General features: G+C 45.0%; 1 protein-coding gene across 4 annotated transcripts in view; it reads left to right on the top strand.

Annotated features, from left to right (window-relative positions):
• The window catches only part of LOC144321120 (uncharacterized), a 42,197-nt gene extending 26,844 nt beyond the window's left edge, over window positions 1-15,353 (top strand). For 2 of the 4 annotated variants that reach the window (XM_077910546.1, XM_077910547.1), the window contains one exon: window positions 14,921-15,353. In XM_077910546.1, the coding sequence (XP_077766672.1) occupies window positions 14,921-15,011 (91 nt within the window). In that variant the 3' untranslated portion in view covers window positions 15,012-15,353. The remainder of the gene's footprint in view (window positions 1-14,920) is intronic. The other 2 variants (XM_077910544.1, XM_077910545.1) reach the window with 1 other exon arrangement.
• The last annotated feature ends 274 nt before the right edge of the window (window positions 15,354-15,627 follow it).

Below are 15,627 nucleotides of genomic sequence, written 5' to 3'. Positions count from 1 at the left end.
AGATCCCCAGAATTTATTCACCTTGCAAATGAAAATTTATAAGATGACCAATATCTGCTTATTCTCCCCCACCCCTGGCCCTTGGCAACCACCAGCCTACTCTATGTTTCTATGAGTTCAGTTTTTTTAATAATAAATTTATTTTTTATTGGTGTTCAATTTGCCAACATACAGAATAACACCCAGTGCTCATCCCGTCAAGTGTCCCCCTCAGTGCTCATCACCCATTTACCCCCACCCCCCGCCCTCCTCCCCTTTCACCATCCCTAGTTCGTTTCCCAGAGTTAGGAGTCTTCATGTTCTGTCTCCCTTTCTGATATTTCCTACCCATTTCTTCTCCCTTCCCTTCTATTCCCTTTCACTATTATTTATACTCCCCAAATGAATGAGTTCAATTTTTTTTCTTTTTCTTTGTCTTTTATAATTCTGCACGTAAGTGAAACCGCACAATTTTTGTCTTTTTCTGTCTGGATTATTCCACTTGGTCTATGCCCTCCAGTTTTTCCACATTGTCAAAAGTGGCAGGCTCTCCTTTTTGATGGCTGAGTTATATTCCAGCCACCCCCAACCCCTTCTTTATCCCTTTATGCCGTGAACCTGAACAAAGGTGATTTGTTACTCAGCATGCCGTAAGGTCATGTGCATCTTTTGTCTGGTCCCCCTGTGAGTCCAGGTTATCTAAAGCACAAGTTGCCTTCCTTTCCTCGCCTTGAACAAGAACACATTTGCCAGAAAGAGTCCAAGCTTCTCGATTCCCTTCACATCTCTGTTATTGGGACCACCAAGTACTCTAAGGACCACTGACTTTCACTCTTGGGTGAGAAACACAGCGTTTCACTCCCCAGCCCAAAGCCCCTCGCTCTCCAAGGCTTACACACATCTCCTTGTGACAAATTCAGGATGGCTCCTCCTTCCTTTGCACCCTATATTTCTGTCCTTTGGTGTCTTGGGTAGAACTCTTTGTTATATTTCTCAGACTAGCACATTGAACTCACCCCACAGGGCTCAATCCATGTATTGCTTCCTTTAGAAGTGCAAGAAATGTCAGACAATTTCGTGGACCTTCTCAGACAGAGGGAATCACCCTCTATTCTTGGCTTTTCCTAGTCTCTGTTCCTTCACCTATAACAACTCTCAGCATTGATGCTTGCACTGATAATATCTGCACTTACATCAATTTCTCATGTTAGACTGGAGCTCCTTTGGGGGAATGCATGCTTATTTATCTCGGCAGTGTTTGCCCGTGTGCCAGCAGCAGGAACAGGGGATCTCGGGACCCAGGTCATTATCAAGTGCTGTGCTATACGCACAAATACAGTCCCGGGAAACATGTGCAAGACAAAGAGGAAGCCAAGAGGAGTGGTTAGCTATCTGTGCCGGAGAAATGTCACGGAAGCCTGGAAGCCTGGATGCCTGGATTTCACACACACTGCCTTACTTAACCCTTGCGAGAGTCCCGGGTGGCAACCGTCCCTTTGGTAAGTTAAGAAGTTGAAGCTCAGGGAAGATAAAGCCGTTCTCCAAGGTCACAGAGCTGGTATGTGGCACAACTGGGGGATCCAACCCAGTCCCCCAGCTCTTACTCCAATGCAGCAACAGGCATGCATGCGACATGGTGGGGCTGGATGCTTTTTCCTTGCCTACATTATTGGAATTTTGCTCAACGTTTGCAGGTCTGCAGAACACAGCTGGGGACAAGGCTAGGTATTAAATAGCAAGCACACAGCAAAACTTGGATTTCTGGGCTGCCAGCATGGACTGGCTAGAAATCCACCAGGGTATGGAAATTAGATACACACAGAAGGTTCTTGCAGTGTGTCTTCTGAGTTCGTTCAAGCAGCTGTTTTCTGGAATCAGCCCCAGTGCTGTACGTTAGCTATTGTGGTGTGTGAAACTTTTCTTCCTTATAACTCTTGGTTCACCATGAGCAGAGGACCAGAGAGGTGACGGTGCAAACCCCAACTCACTGCTTCCTAATTCCTATCCTCAAAAATATTGTGGGCTTCTCCCCGCCATAAACTCTCTTTGTCCTTAGTGAATATGACTATGGCCCAAGCTCATTCTCCTCTCGGGGCCTGATTTTGGAAATTCAGCTAGTTAACCAGCTGCAGCCATAGCATGGCTTAAGCAGCATCGCCCAACTACAGAGCGGCAGCACCTCCGAGGAAAAAGAAGGGCGTGTAGTAGGCATGTGGAGCAGACTGCAATGACTTTGAGTCTCAGCGATGAGGCTGGGCCGTTTAGTAAGCCCCTTCGAACATCAATTTTCTCATCCATAAGCAGGAGTGACGCACATCATGAGATTGTTAAAAGAAATACATGATAAATTGTCTCTACAGGCCAGAGCTGTTGCCCAACACAAGCTCGGTGTGTGGGTATGTGATCCGTGTATGGTAATTTTTACAAATAATTATGTATACAACACAGTTCCCAGTGCATAATACATATTTGATAATTATTAGTTATTTTTATGACAAATCTGATAAACACCTGATTATGATGAGTTAGTAAAACAGAAATGAGCAGCCTTTCAAGATTCTATGAGGAGAGGGTGGGTAGATTAAGCCTCACGGGGCCCCACTTGGGTCCCAAAGATTCAAGGCTGGTGACCCTTAAAAACCTCTACCCACTGACCCTTGGTTTGACAGTGAATGCCAGCCATGACTGTCCTGCAGCTGATAGTGACCCCGACTTTTCAACTTTAGCAACAAGACAGGCCCACAGCTGTGTGCAACTGTGTGTAGAGAGCTTGCATAATGCTGAGTGTGACCTCAAATACCTAGTCTGGCTGGACGGGCATTTTCAGGATAATAAAATCACCCAGCATGCAGAGGACACAGGACCACACCTACCTCGATCCTGGAATTGCTGCTTGACCTCGGACACATTCATGAGCTCAAGAACCAGTGGACTAGTATGTCTGCACCTTATTTGCCAGGTTTGGCCATGACAAAAACAAGTCAGTTTCACTGTTGGTCTTATAGTTACACAGAACCAACAAGAAAAGATGAATCAGTGCCCTGCTGGCTCCTGTTCTGCCCTTTAACCCAGGTTTGTTCACAGGCATCATTATGATGGTCAATGTTGTCTTTTAAAAATGAAAGCAAAAAATAAATAAATAAAATAAAAAAATTAAATAAATAAAACTGAAAACATAGATTGGGCTTAAAGGAGCCTGAAATAAGTGATTTTAATGAAACTGATAAGAAATGTAACCATGACTCTAGAAAGATCTGCTAAAAGAAAAAAAAATTCGGGGAGAAAGCAGGTCAGGTTAAAAAAGATTCTGAGATCGTGCATCCTATGAGACACTTCCATTCTTGTCTCTTGACAACAGGACATTTTTGTTGACTTGTCTGTCCCCCGCACTCCCACTGTTGGGGACACAGATCAAAGGTGAACACTGTGCCTCACGTATCCCTCTTCTCATGTTCTCCTCCTTGTCCGTACTCATGGCCTTGATGCACCTGCTGGATGGGAACTGTCTCCACAGGTGTTCAGGGAGAGTGGGGAGGTCACTGTCCCTGTGAGACCCCCACAGTGTCCTCACATAGAACAAGTTGCCCACCCCCATATCCCTGAGGCTTTCTAGGTATCCTTCTATTGCGCAATTTATAAAAACTGCCTCTCATTGCCCTTCACTAGCCTATCCTATCAATTTGCTAGGAATTCTATAGCAAAGCACCACACACTGGGTGGCTTAGAACAACAGGAATTTATTCTTGCAGATCTGGAGGCTGGAGGTCTAAGAGAGGTCTGAGATCCAGGTGTGGGTGGGGCTGCTTCCTTCTGAGTCTGGGAGGAAAAATCTGTTCATGCCTCTCTCTAGAGTCTGGTGTTCCTTGTCTTGTAGAAGCATCACCCAGATTTCTGCCTTCATCTTCATGTGGCAGTGTCCCTGAGTGGGTATCTGTGTCCAAATGCACCCTTTTTATAAAGATGTCCATCATTATCAGATTGCTGCCCGGCCTAAGGCCTTCATTTTAACTTGATAATCTGCAAAGACAGTTGTATTCACTGGTTGCGGGGGGGGGGGGGGTCAGGACTTCAACATCTTTGGGGGACATAGTGATGGCGATGCAAAGTAACCCCTGGTAAGATGCTGTGGGCACAGTATGTTCACGGGCATGGCTGATGAAGTGTTGACTGAAGGAGTGAATGAATGAATGAGCGCAAGGAGCCCATGCCTCCTTGTCGCCGCATGGCAGGTTCATCCAACGCCTGATGATGGGGAGAGTAGCACTTGGTAAAGTTTTCTCTGAAAGGAACAAGAGCCTTTCACTGACACAGGGAGCAACTCTTCAAAGGAGGAGGATCTTTCCCTCCTGTGCTCCTTTCCCAGCAGCGATGTCGCATCTGCACTATGGGCGCCTGTTCAAAGGACGCCTTCCTGCCCTGGCCTCCACCTCACCAGCTTCATGCACAAGGCCGACAGCGGGGATCTCACCTCCAGCCTCAGCCTGGCTCCACCTGCAGACTCCGGACGTGGGAATTGTTAGCTTTTAATTAAAGTCCCCTTTGGCACTCTGGAGCCTGTGCGAAACATCAGTGGCAGGAGAGACATTTGTTGGCTGAATGCGTTGATTTAAAGCAACGGGTCTTGGAGTACATTTTGCCCCACAGAGGCCTGGGTTCAAGGGGAGCCTCTGAGCAGAAATGAACTCCCTGTTGGAGCCCAGACCCCCAAAGCCGACCCTAGTCCTCAGACAACAGCGCAGGAGAGCCTAACCCCTCACAGAGGTGCTTGTTGAAAGGTAGCACTACATCAAAAATAGAGAAAGAGAAGGCCTCTTTACTCTCTCCCCAGGCATGAGGCTTCTGGCTGGGGGTCAAATCCGAGGTAAACAGACAGCGAGCTGCCGAGAGGGGGCTGGCTGCACGCTCCCGAGACCCTCCTGACTCTAGCACAGACAGGCTGGGTCCTCAGAGCCTTCATCTTCATAAATTCTTCATAGAAATAGTTTCACGAAACGATTCACCTTTCTAGCTCCTGCTAAAAATGACAGCTTGCTTACTCACAGAAGGAAAAGTGTGGAAAACCCCACAACATTTTCCACATCTGGAAATGGAAGGCCACTTTCTGGTCTGTTCCCTTGACAAATAGAAACTAGGTCCCGAGCAGCCGTTGGGTGTAGAGGCTCTGCTCTAAGGGCCACTCAGTAACCTTTCTGGGACTTGGTTTCTAAACTGGAAAATGGAACGAAGGGATGTCCCGGTCTCCCATGCACACTGTTGGGAGGATTACAAGGAGTGCTGTGAGGTGCGTGGAGAGTCTGTGAGCTGGCCTGGTGGTACATTCGTGGTTGTAAATGGCCCTGCCCTGGATTCCTGACCACCACGAGGAAGACCTGTCCTCTTGTTCTCCCGGGAACCAGACATGGACTCAGCCTCCATTGTCCACGTAGCACACGGCCACTCCCAGACCAGGCGCATGGGGCATTCTATCCCTTTCTTTCCTTGTTCCCTCCTCCTCCTCCCTCTCTTGCATATGTGAAGATGGTGCATTAAATTGTCGTGAAATGCTGTGCCCTGCCCCTCTGCCTGGGACATCTGGTTTTTCTAATTTCTCCATCTTTTGGGGGATGTGTCTGCACATGTGGCCTTGGGTCCTGTGCTCCGACACAACTGACACTAACCCAGGAAGAGATACCTGCAGAAATTGAGAGCAAGCATTCAGAAATGTTTTTAGCACCTTGATCCTGCTCAGATATGCAGTGTGATTCAGTGGCTTCATCTTACAGAACAGAGTAAGGCTGATAGGCCCTGGTATACAACGTGTGGGGTTAGCACAAGATATGCTGTGTGTGGCCTTCACAGCAGGACCATGCTAGGGGCTGGGGGAAAGGCTGATTCTGCAGTCCAGAAAGTTCCAGAAGCTCTTCTCTAGGATGCAGCTAAGGCCCTCATCCTGCCCAGCCCTTCCTTCCTCCCCTGCCTCAGTTATCAGTAACCTGCCCTGGGGGCATTCGCTTCTTGCCTCTGTTAGAGCCCCTCCCATGCAGGGCTGTAATTAGTGGTTCAGGAGTTCCCCTCTTCCCCTACTTGACCCTGAGCAAGTCAAGGATAAGGGATTGTGTCTTGGTCTTGTTTTTACAACCATTCCTTTGAAAAACATTTGATGAGCACCTACTATGCGCCCCATGCTCTACCAGGCCAAGGGGAGAATGGTAGGCTCTGCTCATAAGAAGTTCATGGCCTAGTTCAGGGACAGTGCAAGGTGGAGTGCAAGGACATCCAAGGACAATGGGACGGCTGAGGAAGCAGAGGAGATCGAGACCTGCCTGTGTGGCCCAGAGAATTTCTCTGAGGCAGTCACTTTGTTTGGCAACCACTCTAGGGGCAGGGAGAGAGAAAGTGAGGAAGAGAAGGAAGGAAAGGTCTGTTTGACTAACTAGAATTGGCCCCCTCAGCCCCACCCCATGAAACAGAGCAGACTCAGTACACCTTTACCAACAAGCAAGGCCTCCTGTGTTTCTCTGTTCCCATTCACAGCAAAGGTCTACAAAGTCGTGGTCCTATGTCTCCATTCTCCCTTGCAACACACTCCAGTAAAGCTTTTCTGCTCAGATTTTTTAATTATCCCATAGCGACTAGTGGTGCTCATTGTGCAACTCAGCCCCAGTTCGTATGTCCTTCTGAGGTTACCTCCCGCAGGATGACACCATTGACCCCTCACACCTTCTCGATGCCTTCTCTCTGCTGGGTCTTCTCTCCCATGCATCCCATGTATTGATCCTGCTATATCACTCAGCCTTTTAGACTCAGGGGTGCCCTGAAACTCTATTTCCAGGCAGTTTTCTCCATATTCTCATTCTTAAGGTGACATCATCTAGTCAAAAACATCTCCTCAACGTGGACCTCTCCCCTCAACCATAAACATGCATATGCAGCATCCTTCTAGACAGCTCCATGCAATGCTCCCGGAGGCCTGAACTTCATCTGTTTCTGACCCAAACTCCTGATTTGTTTTTATCTCCCCTAGTCTTCCTCATCTCAGGAAATTATAGTTCTTTCCACTTCTGGGCCAGTAGTTCTACAGGAACCCTTGCTGCTTTTTCTTCTCTGTGTCAGGATATTCTGTTATCTTTGCTTTCTAAAGTCATCTGAACTGTGGTGACTTCTCACTCCATCCCCAGCTTCCATCAGGTCTGGGGATAGGACATCCTCATCACCCACCTTTTCACTGTGACAGCCCGACTGGCTCAGCCACTGTCTATCTAGAGCTGCACCAGCCGGTGTAATAGCCACTAGGTCTGTGTGGTTCAATACACCTAAATTCACCTTAGTTCCAGTACAGCTAGACACGTACCAGCTGCATCTCAATTGGTAAGCAGCCAGCCAGTGAATAAGGCAACTATAAGGGACTCTGCCCTGTGATAGAGCACGCTCATTATTGCAGAAAGTTCTGTTGCTTTTTAGTCTCTTCTCATCATAGGAGCCAGAGTGAGGTGGTTGTCACATATTGGCATCATGCAATCCTCTGCTTAAAACTGTCCAGTGGTTTTCCATCTTACTTGGAGTAAAGACAGTTTATTCAGTGGAGTGCCCTTGCTCATTAGCTCAGTCTCTTCTCCCACCCTGGTATCACTCCCCTGCTGGCTAGTCTGGCATATCATACTGACCTCTTTCTTTACTCTTATCTAAATATGCTTGTGCCACAGGGCCTTTGCACCTGCTATTCACCCTGCCTAGACTATGATTTCCCTAGAAGTTCACATGGCTCACCTCCTTACTCCTTCCAGGTCTCTGCTCCAATGTTACCCTACCTGTGAAGCTCCTGCTTTCCTTAGTTTTCTTCAGAGAACTTATCACCATTAGGCACCACATGTATTTATTTTGTTGTTTATGTGTGCAATCAACTATGCCTTATGTGAGCAAATGATTTTTATGTAACTGATGTATCTCCGGAGCCCAGAATAATGCCTAGCACATAGTAAGTGTCTAGAAAATATTTTCTGAATTAATGAAGAAATTAAACAAAGGCAGGAGGAGGAGAAAACACATTTCAGTAATCTACAAAATTAGGATTCATATATGCTTATTATGTAAACATGATATAAAATACCCCCCCTTCATTCTGAAATTGCATTATCACATGGATCTTTGGTTGAGGACTATATCTTATGTTGAGAAATATGAAATGCAATTCAGAATGTGTGACTCAGACTGAGGTTTTGGTTTCGAAAATATGCATTTGTCACAACATGACAATAAAATGCAGAGTCTACACCCTTCAGTTTTTCAAACTTTTCCCCAAACCCATATTTCAGCAGGAAAAAAGTGTACACAGTATCAGTGAAGGACATGCTCTGAGCAGGAACTCTGCCCCAGAACAGTTCCCTTCATTAAGGATGCACAAGGCATGCTCGCTACTGTAACAAATATCCCCTGGAATATACAGTGGCTCCAACGGGATGAATCTGTAACTCTTAGTCATGTAAAGTCCAAACCAGATATTCCCACTGGTGAGCAGCTCTACTCCAAGGGATGATTCACACTCTTGACTTGTGTCTCATGACTTCATCATCATGAAAACATGGTCTCCCAGATCTCCATATCCACCTGCATTAAGCCAGAAAAAAGGTAAAAAGCAAGAGGAAAAGTGCATGGAAGGTGTTCCTGGACCAGGTCTAGAAGAGGTGCACATCATTTCTGCTTTCATCATATTCTCTAGAACTCAGTCATGGCCACGGGTATATGCAGGGGGTCTAGGAAATGGTGTCTGGCTGTGTGCACAGGAAGAAGAGGAAATGGTGAACAGCTGATCACTCTCTCACAGGGACATAATGTTATGTATCTTGTGAATGTGCCAGGGGTGTCAGCAGCGGGCAGAAGAGAGGAGACATCATTTCCAGCTGCTAGAATTTGGAAAGGCCATGGGGCATAGGTGGATTTTGAAACCTTGTAAGACAAGTCAGATTGGGACAGATAGCAGTAAACATGCAGATGTGTAGGCACCAATGAAGTCTTTCCTTTTGGAAAGAGCCAAATCAAAGAGAAAGATATTCTATTAGGTAGATGAGTTGGAGTGGAATTCCAGAATACTTAGGATGCAGGGCTTGCTCGTCTTGCCTCTACACTGTCCAGGTCTGAGATGTACTCACTGGAGTCTCCTGAGGCCCATGAGATGTAAAGTAGGCAGGGAGCACAGTCCACATCTGGCAGATGAAGGAATAGGCTGAGAGCAGGGGGTCACTCACCTAGGGCACTCCGATGGGTCAGAGGCAAGGGCAGACCTAAACACTCCATCCCTAAATCCCGAGTCTTCTAAGACTCCCCCTGCTTCGGTAAAGCCTGGAGCACCAGGGAGCCTTATCCTCAGTTATCATTAAGGGTTTTAAGGCTCAAGCCAATCAGACCTCAGAAGTTTATTGCATTTCCATTTGTCCCATTCAGATAATAAAGCACGCAAAGTAAAACCAAATTAAAATTTGAAGCATGGTTACATTATTAAAATATTTTGACTGCCCTTCAGCTGTTCTCTCCAGCTTCTGATCTTATCTCGCTGGCATTTTAATTGCAGTGGGCACAGATTTAAAGTGACAGTACCTGCCCTGATGTATAGACCAGTGTATCACAGACAATACCACATTGTGGACTTCAGGGTCAGGCTTCAGGAAGTCTGTAGAGGGTCTATCCCTAGCTTTCCCAGAGCTCTGGGCCAAGATAGTACCTCCCCAGGCATGATGTGAGGCAGCTGGGAGTACTATCAGGAAAGGAAGGACATATTTTCAAAGCTTATCATCATGGTAATGATAATGACTACTCATCTATTCCCAGTGTGCTTCCAGATCCAATATCTCATCTGTTCTTCACAATATCCTGGAGCCCAGGAAAAGGCCTATCACATAGTAGGTGCACAGCGTGTATTTGTAATGTCATGGATGAGTGACTCCATGGAAATAAATATAAGGAGCATTATTATCCTCATTGTAGATACATGGACACGGCTCTTCAGTGTTTCAATTATTTGTTGAAAAACATGTACGGCTGGCCTGGCAATAGAACCATGTCCCTGAATGTGGGCCCAGTGCTCTTCCCTTCCTATAAATGCTTCTTTGAAGGGAGAGCCCTACACAGATGGGACCTGAGATGGTTTTAGGCAGTACACAGCAATGGCATCAGATAGCATCAAATCTAATAAGAAAAGTGTCCGTTGTTGTCAACTTTATTTCAGTTGCTTTAAGAAGAAGGCTTCAGGTTGGGGCCCTCATAGATGTGCATTATTAACATCTTTCTACACAGACCTCTGGTGCCCATCCTTAATAGAGAGATGGCAAGCCATAGACCCAAGCCTTGGCAGACAACAGCATCTCAGTAGAATTTCATAGCAATGTTTTATTCTCATTGTCTTTATTTTACCTTCATCTCTGACTGATGATATGGGATATTGCTGCCCCCTTAAAAAATGTAACAGTGTATGTGTGCAAAAAAGTCATCTGAGTAAAAAAATCATTCTCTTCAAGGGAACAGTAATGAGACAATTGTATAAATGATAGATTAGATGTAACAAAAGTCATGGAAGTCATCTAGCTCAGGGATGGAAGTTCGGAAATCACTGCTTTGCATCAAGATATCCTCTCACACAGACCAAAGAAGACTCCAATGTCTTTGATATGAATAAAAGGTGGAGAGTCCCCGACAGGGCCGCCTCTAAGTCCTATCCGATACACGGCGATTAGTGCATGATATTTGTAGGTGCTGATCAGTCTAACTGGTCTCCATGTCCTTAACACAAGGACACACCACTTCCTCCATGAAGGCTTTGAAATTTCTCCAACCAGAGATGGTCATGACCTTTGTTAATCTCCAGCACCATTTTTTTTTTTTTTGCACCATTTTTAGGGCAACTGATCACTTTGCCTGTTTTCAAGCTATTCTTTGTTTTCTTCATTTTCTTTAAAAGTCTTCTTGAGAGACGTTCCATACCCTGAATACTTGCTTATTTTTTCTCCATGTGCATTGAAGTAAGTCGGTACCATTGCTTCAAGTGTAGAGAGATTGTCTTCCAAGGTCTTTAGATAGACGGACAACTGGGACCTCAGATGCTTATCATAGGGTTTTCTCTGGACTGAAGCCCGTCTTTGTGGGGAAGCAAATAGAAGTTTTAAAAGCCAATTACCTTGGTGAAGTGACTAAGTTCCTCAATGGTGTCAATCACAGGCCTCACCTGGGCTTCTTGCATCCTTTTCCGTGATGGTCCTGGAAGTCCTTATGACTTCCTACTAAGGATCATTCAGCACTCTGATGCACACTGACCTCCAGGAAACATCCCCATTCCAACACTGATGAGTGAAAATGAGCAGCTTTGAGTATCATGGGCCAAATCGTGATTCCACAGAGGGAATGACATTCTGAGGGGAGAAAAAAACAGATGTACAAAGGATTGGAGGCATGAGGCAGTTTTGTTTATTGAAGGTGTGTTAATGGGTTCAATACCATAGAGCAAAAGATGAGTGTGGGACAAGAAGCCAAGGAGCTGGACATGGCGTGGAGATGGAATGTTTCCTTGCAGGGACCAGTCAATGAAGCTGGGGACTTAATCCTCATTCTGAAGCTTACCGGAAATCCCTGGTGATGTTTCAGTAACGGAAGGGGATGCTCAAATCATAGCCAGTGTGGAAAGTTTATAATGAGCAGCTATGGAGTGAGAGGTGGTGGGTTAGAGGGATGAGTCAGGAGGCTGGGAGAACCCATTTGGATTTCCAATCTGGAGCAGAAGCAGAGAGGGTGGAGAGGATGGGAGCAGAGAGATGCACAAGGAGGCCTATTGTATGGAACTCTACTTTAGACACATAGTCGTGTTGACCCACTAGAGTATTCAGGAAGCGTTTCTCCAGAACAGAGCATCGATTGAACAATTTGCTCTGAATAATTAAATTTGCTGTTTCAAGCCCATAGCAGTAGAGTTTATTTATAATTGGAGCCACAGTTTGCATGCACTTTAAATGCAAAGAGGAGCTTTAACCGTCAAGTTATTATATTACTCAAGAGTTTAATTAATAACACACTAATTGTAGAAGCCAACATCAAGAGTCACACCATATTGTTCCTATTACATTTGGAAACTGTTTGAAGTGATTTGGTAATTAAAAAAATGAACTTCAGAATATAGCCTTATCTTCTCGTAGATATGGAGGGTCTTTTGTTTATGGGTTGTAATACTTTTTCAGATCTTGGGTTTTACGATGAAGAGCCTCTGGATAATGCCTTTAGAATAAATATACTGCATACATATTAAAGCAAGCCAAACACTTGGGTACCATTGGTTGCAGAGACAACTATCAAAAAGTTAAATAAAATAGTCAAATTAAAAAAATAATAAATCTATAGGATTAAAACTGAAAGGGGACTTCATGCTTGATCTAGTTTACCCTCAAGGCCATTTTCCACGTGCGAAAGTTGAGGTCAGTGAAGTCAAAGAGTTTGTGTGAGAATGGCCAAGCAAGGGGGGCGTATCCCTTGGTCTCAAAATACTCTTCCGCTTTTGAAATTCTGTGCCATGTCTACATCTGCCTACTGAAAAGAATGCACTTTCTTTAATTCTTTCCCTCAACAAACACAAACTCAACTGAAAGAGTGTTGATGTGACGCATTAGCAACTCTCTTTGCCCCCAGAAAGGTAAACCTCTTGAGGGGAGAGCTCAGGCCTTTTTGGTCTCTTCTGGTCATGAACTCGGTATTCCCAACACAGTGATGGTTATACTTAATAACTTAAAAGCCTGCCGAGCTGAACTGGGTTTACCTGTCTCTGGTTTTCCAGCATAAATTCTGCATCTATAAAACTTAGATCTACATACAACGTCTGGACAGGTGCATTAACCATGACAAAGTCAACCCCAAGAGCCACTGAGTTAAATTGTGGACCAAACCTGCCAAAGCAATTTAACAAACACTTATTTACGTGTTGCCCGAGTGTCAAGCTCTGAATTAGAGGCTAGGATACAGAGTTGAATGGAGCATGCTACCCAGGATAAAACTAAATACATTGTATATAGACACACAGATAAACACCTTCATAAATATATATAAACCCAAGTACATACATTATATATTAACTTGGAAAGTAGAGCTGTGTACAAAGTACTGTGAATATAGATCAGAGTCAACTAGTAGGTATTTTCTGCTTTGCTAGCAACCCAGTCTGCTATAACCAGGCAGCTCTGTTGTTGTATCATGAAAGTATCCATGGGCAATACATGAATGAATGGTCATGGCTGTGTCCCAGTACAACTTTATTTATAGACACTGAAATTTGAATGTCATGTGATTTTCACATATCACTAAATCTTATTCTCTAAAATAAAACAAAACAAAACAAAAACCTTTTTTTTTTTTTTGACCATGGACCATTCTTAGTTCATGGGCTGCACGTGCAGACAGAAAACCGAATTTGGCCCTGGGGACTCTCGTTTGCTGACTATACTACAATTGAGAGGTGGACTCCCCTTGATATCAGGGAGGATCTCTCAACCAGAGAGAAAAGCAGCTGCTGAGATGAAGCAGAGTCTATGGTCAGGTGCCTGATGGGAGGGCTTGTTTGGAGAATAGCAAGATAGGAGGCCCTCATGTAGGTTAGGACACATTTTAAAGGGTTTGAGTGCCATGCTAAATAATTATGAGTCTAGCCATTAAACAACAGGAGCTTGTGGAAAATATTCTACTGGGGAATGCCATAGGTAGGTTTTGTTTTAGAGAGATCATTGCCCATTCTCTGGAGAAGGGCGTGATAGGACAGTGGCCAGCAGCAGAGCAACCAATTGGAGTATTGTCACACACGTTCAGGGGAAGGAACTTGCCAGAATGAATTCTTAATTTGATAAGAGGGTGTCGAACTGCAATATTAACAAGTTGCTAAACACATTTGAGCACACCTCACAAGTCTAAAGAGATAACTGCATAAAATAAAAGTGGATGGCTCTGGATAGATGTCCCGATTGCTTCCTGGAGGCCATCAGTTCCAGAAATACCGCATCAAAGGGATCACAGAGAGAAACTTAGATTCAAGGCTCAGAGAAGTTAAAGGACTTGTCTGAAACCACTCAGCCAGTTATTGCTCTGCTGTGGTTACACGAACTCTGGTATCAACTTGTGCCCAGTACCTTCTGAAGTCTACCTGCAGCTTTAGTCTCATGACATGTTAGGACACTAACACAGACTGAGAAGCCAAGTTTGCTGGACTCTCTTAAGTGCAAAGCTCATTTGTGGGTTACCTCACTGGAGTCCTCCAGGAACAATGCATAGCATGGTTGGAGCTCACAAACAAGCTCTCAAGTGAGAGGGGCCAGATGCCACGGAGCTCCTGCTGCATGAAGGACCAGAACAAGCACAGCTAGTGTAGGCTGGGAGGAGTCAGATGGCAGCTCAGCCTTGTGGATGGGTGGGTGCATGGGCAGAGACTTAGGGAAGCCTGGGGAGGGGGCACTTCAGGGCAAGGGGGGTTGCTGATGCCAGGTTCCTGACCTGGGCAAGAGCTACAGGAGTGCATTTGGTTTGCCAAGATGCAGTAAGCATTACTCTGAAGTGCATTTCTCAGTACATGTGCCATTAACTTCAACAGAAAGTAAAAAAAAAAAAATCTCTCTATCCCCATAACTGTATTAATATCTGTATGTATACCTATGTACACACATAGAAACGTATATAAAAATGAGTTTATATACTACACAAAATGGAATCTAGATCTATATACCTGTATCTCTCTCTATAAAGAACAGTCCATTGCTGAACTTAATGTTTTGCTTTATCACAATAAAATCCAATAATCTATGCTCCAGAAAATCTCAGTCTCCCTGAAACTCAGAATGATAATCTGCAAAACAAAAATAATTAAATGTACTTTAAGGATTAAATAAAATCGTGTATGCATGTGTATGCATGTTATCTTTTCTTTTCTTTTCTCCCCCACCCTGACCAATAGTGGGAGTTCTGTGAAGGCTGGATCAGCTTCCTCTCTCCTGGACATTCTTTATCCATGTGGCCTGGCTGAGGTGAAGATGCTCAAGATTTAGATGTCTTGGACTACAGGATGCCCAGCCCAAGTCTAGACCCTTGGCCATCAGCTCTTCCCAGTCTCATCTGGAGCTCTACTGGGACCATCACCACCCACTCAGCTAAGGACCCTGTCAGCCCCTCATTCTCCATCTGCCTCTGCCAGAGGGACCCATAACCCATCAGTCTATCATTAACAGGCCCCTGGTCTGAGCACCCTCCACTAATACTATAAAATGCCACCTTTATTCCTAACAGCTACCTTGCCTGGCAAACAGAATTAATAATAGGTGCCTTTCTTATCTCCTAGAGCTACTGTAAAAATAAAATGAAATTACCAATGTGAAAGCCTTTTGTCTTCTCCAGAGTTGTACACAATCCTAACGATTAGCCTTCAGCACTCAGTACTACGCTGGTCTGTTCTTCCTTCTGCTTCCTCCATGAGACTTTCAGCTCTGCAAGGTGCGGAGTGGTTCGCCTTCACTGCTGCACCATTGGAATCCCAAAGACAGGCTGGCACGGAGCTGTCAAAAGAGAAGTACCTGAATGAATGGACTCACTGCATTATCATACACCATCAATGCTTTATGAAGAAGTGATGCATGATGACAGCTACACCACCCTCCAATCCTTATA

This window comes from Canis aureus, chromosome 9 (assembly GCF_053574225.1).
Source record: "Canis aureus isolate CA01 chromosome 9, VMU_Caureus_v.1.0, whole genome shotgun sequence".
In the NCBI taxonomy this organism is placed as follows: domain Eukaryota; kingdom Metazoa; phylum Chordata; class Mammalia; order Carnivora; family Canidae; genus Canis; species Canis aureus.
The sequence above is the reverse complement of the archived record's forward strand: the minus strand, read 5'-3'. Positions and strand labels throughout refer to the sequence as shown.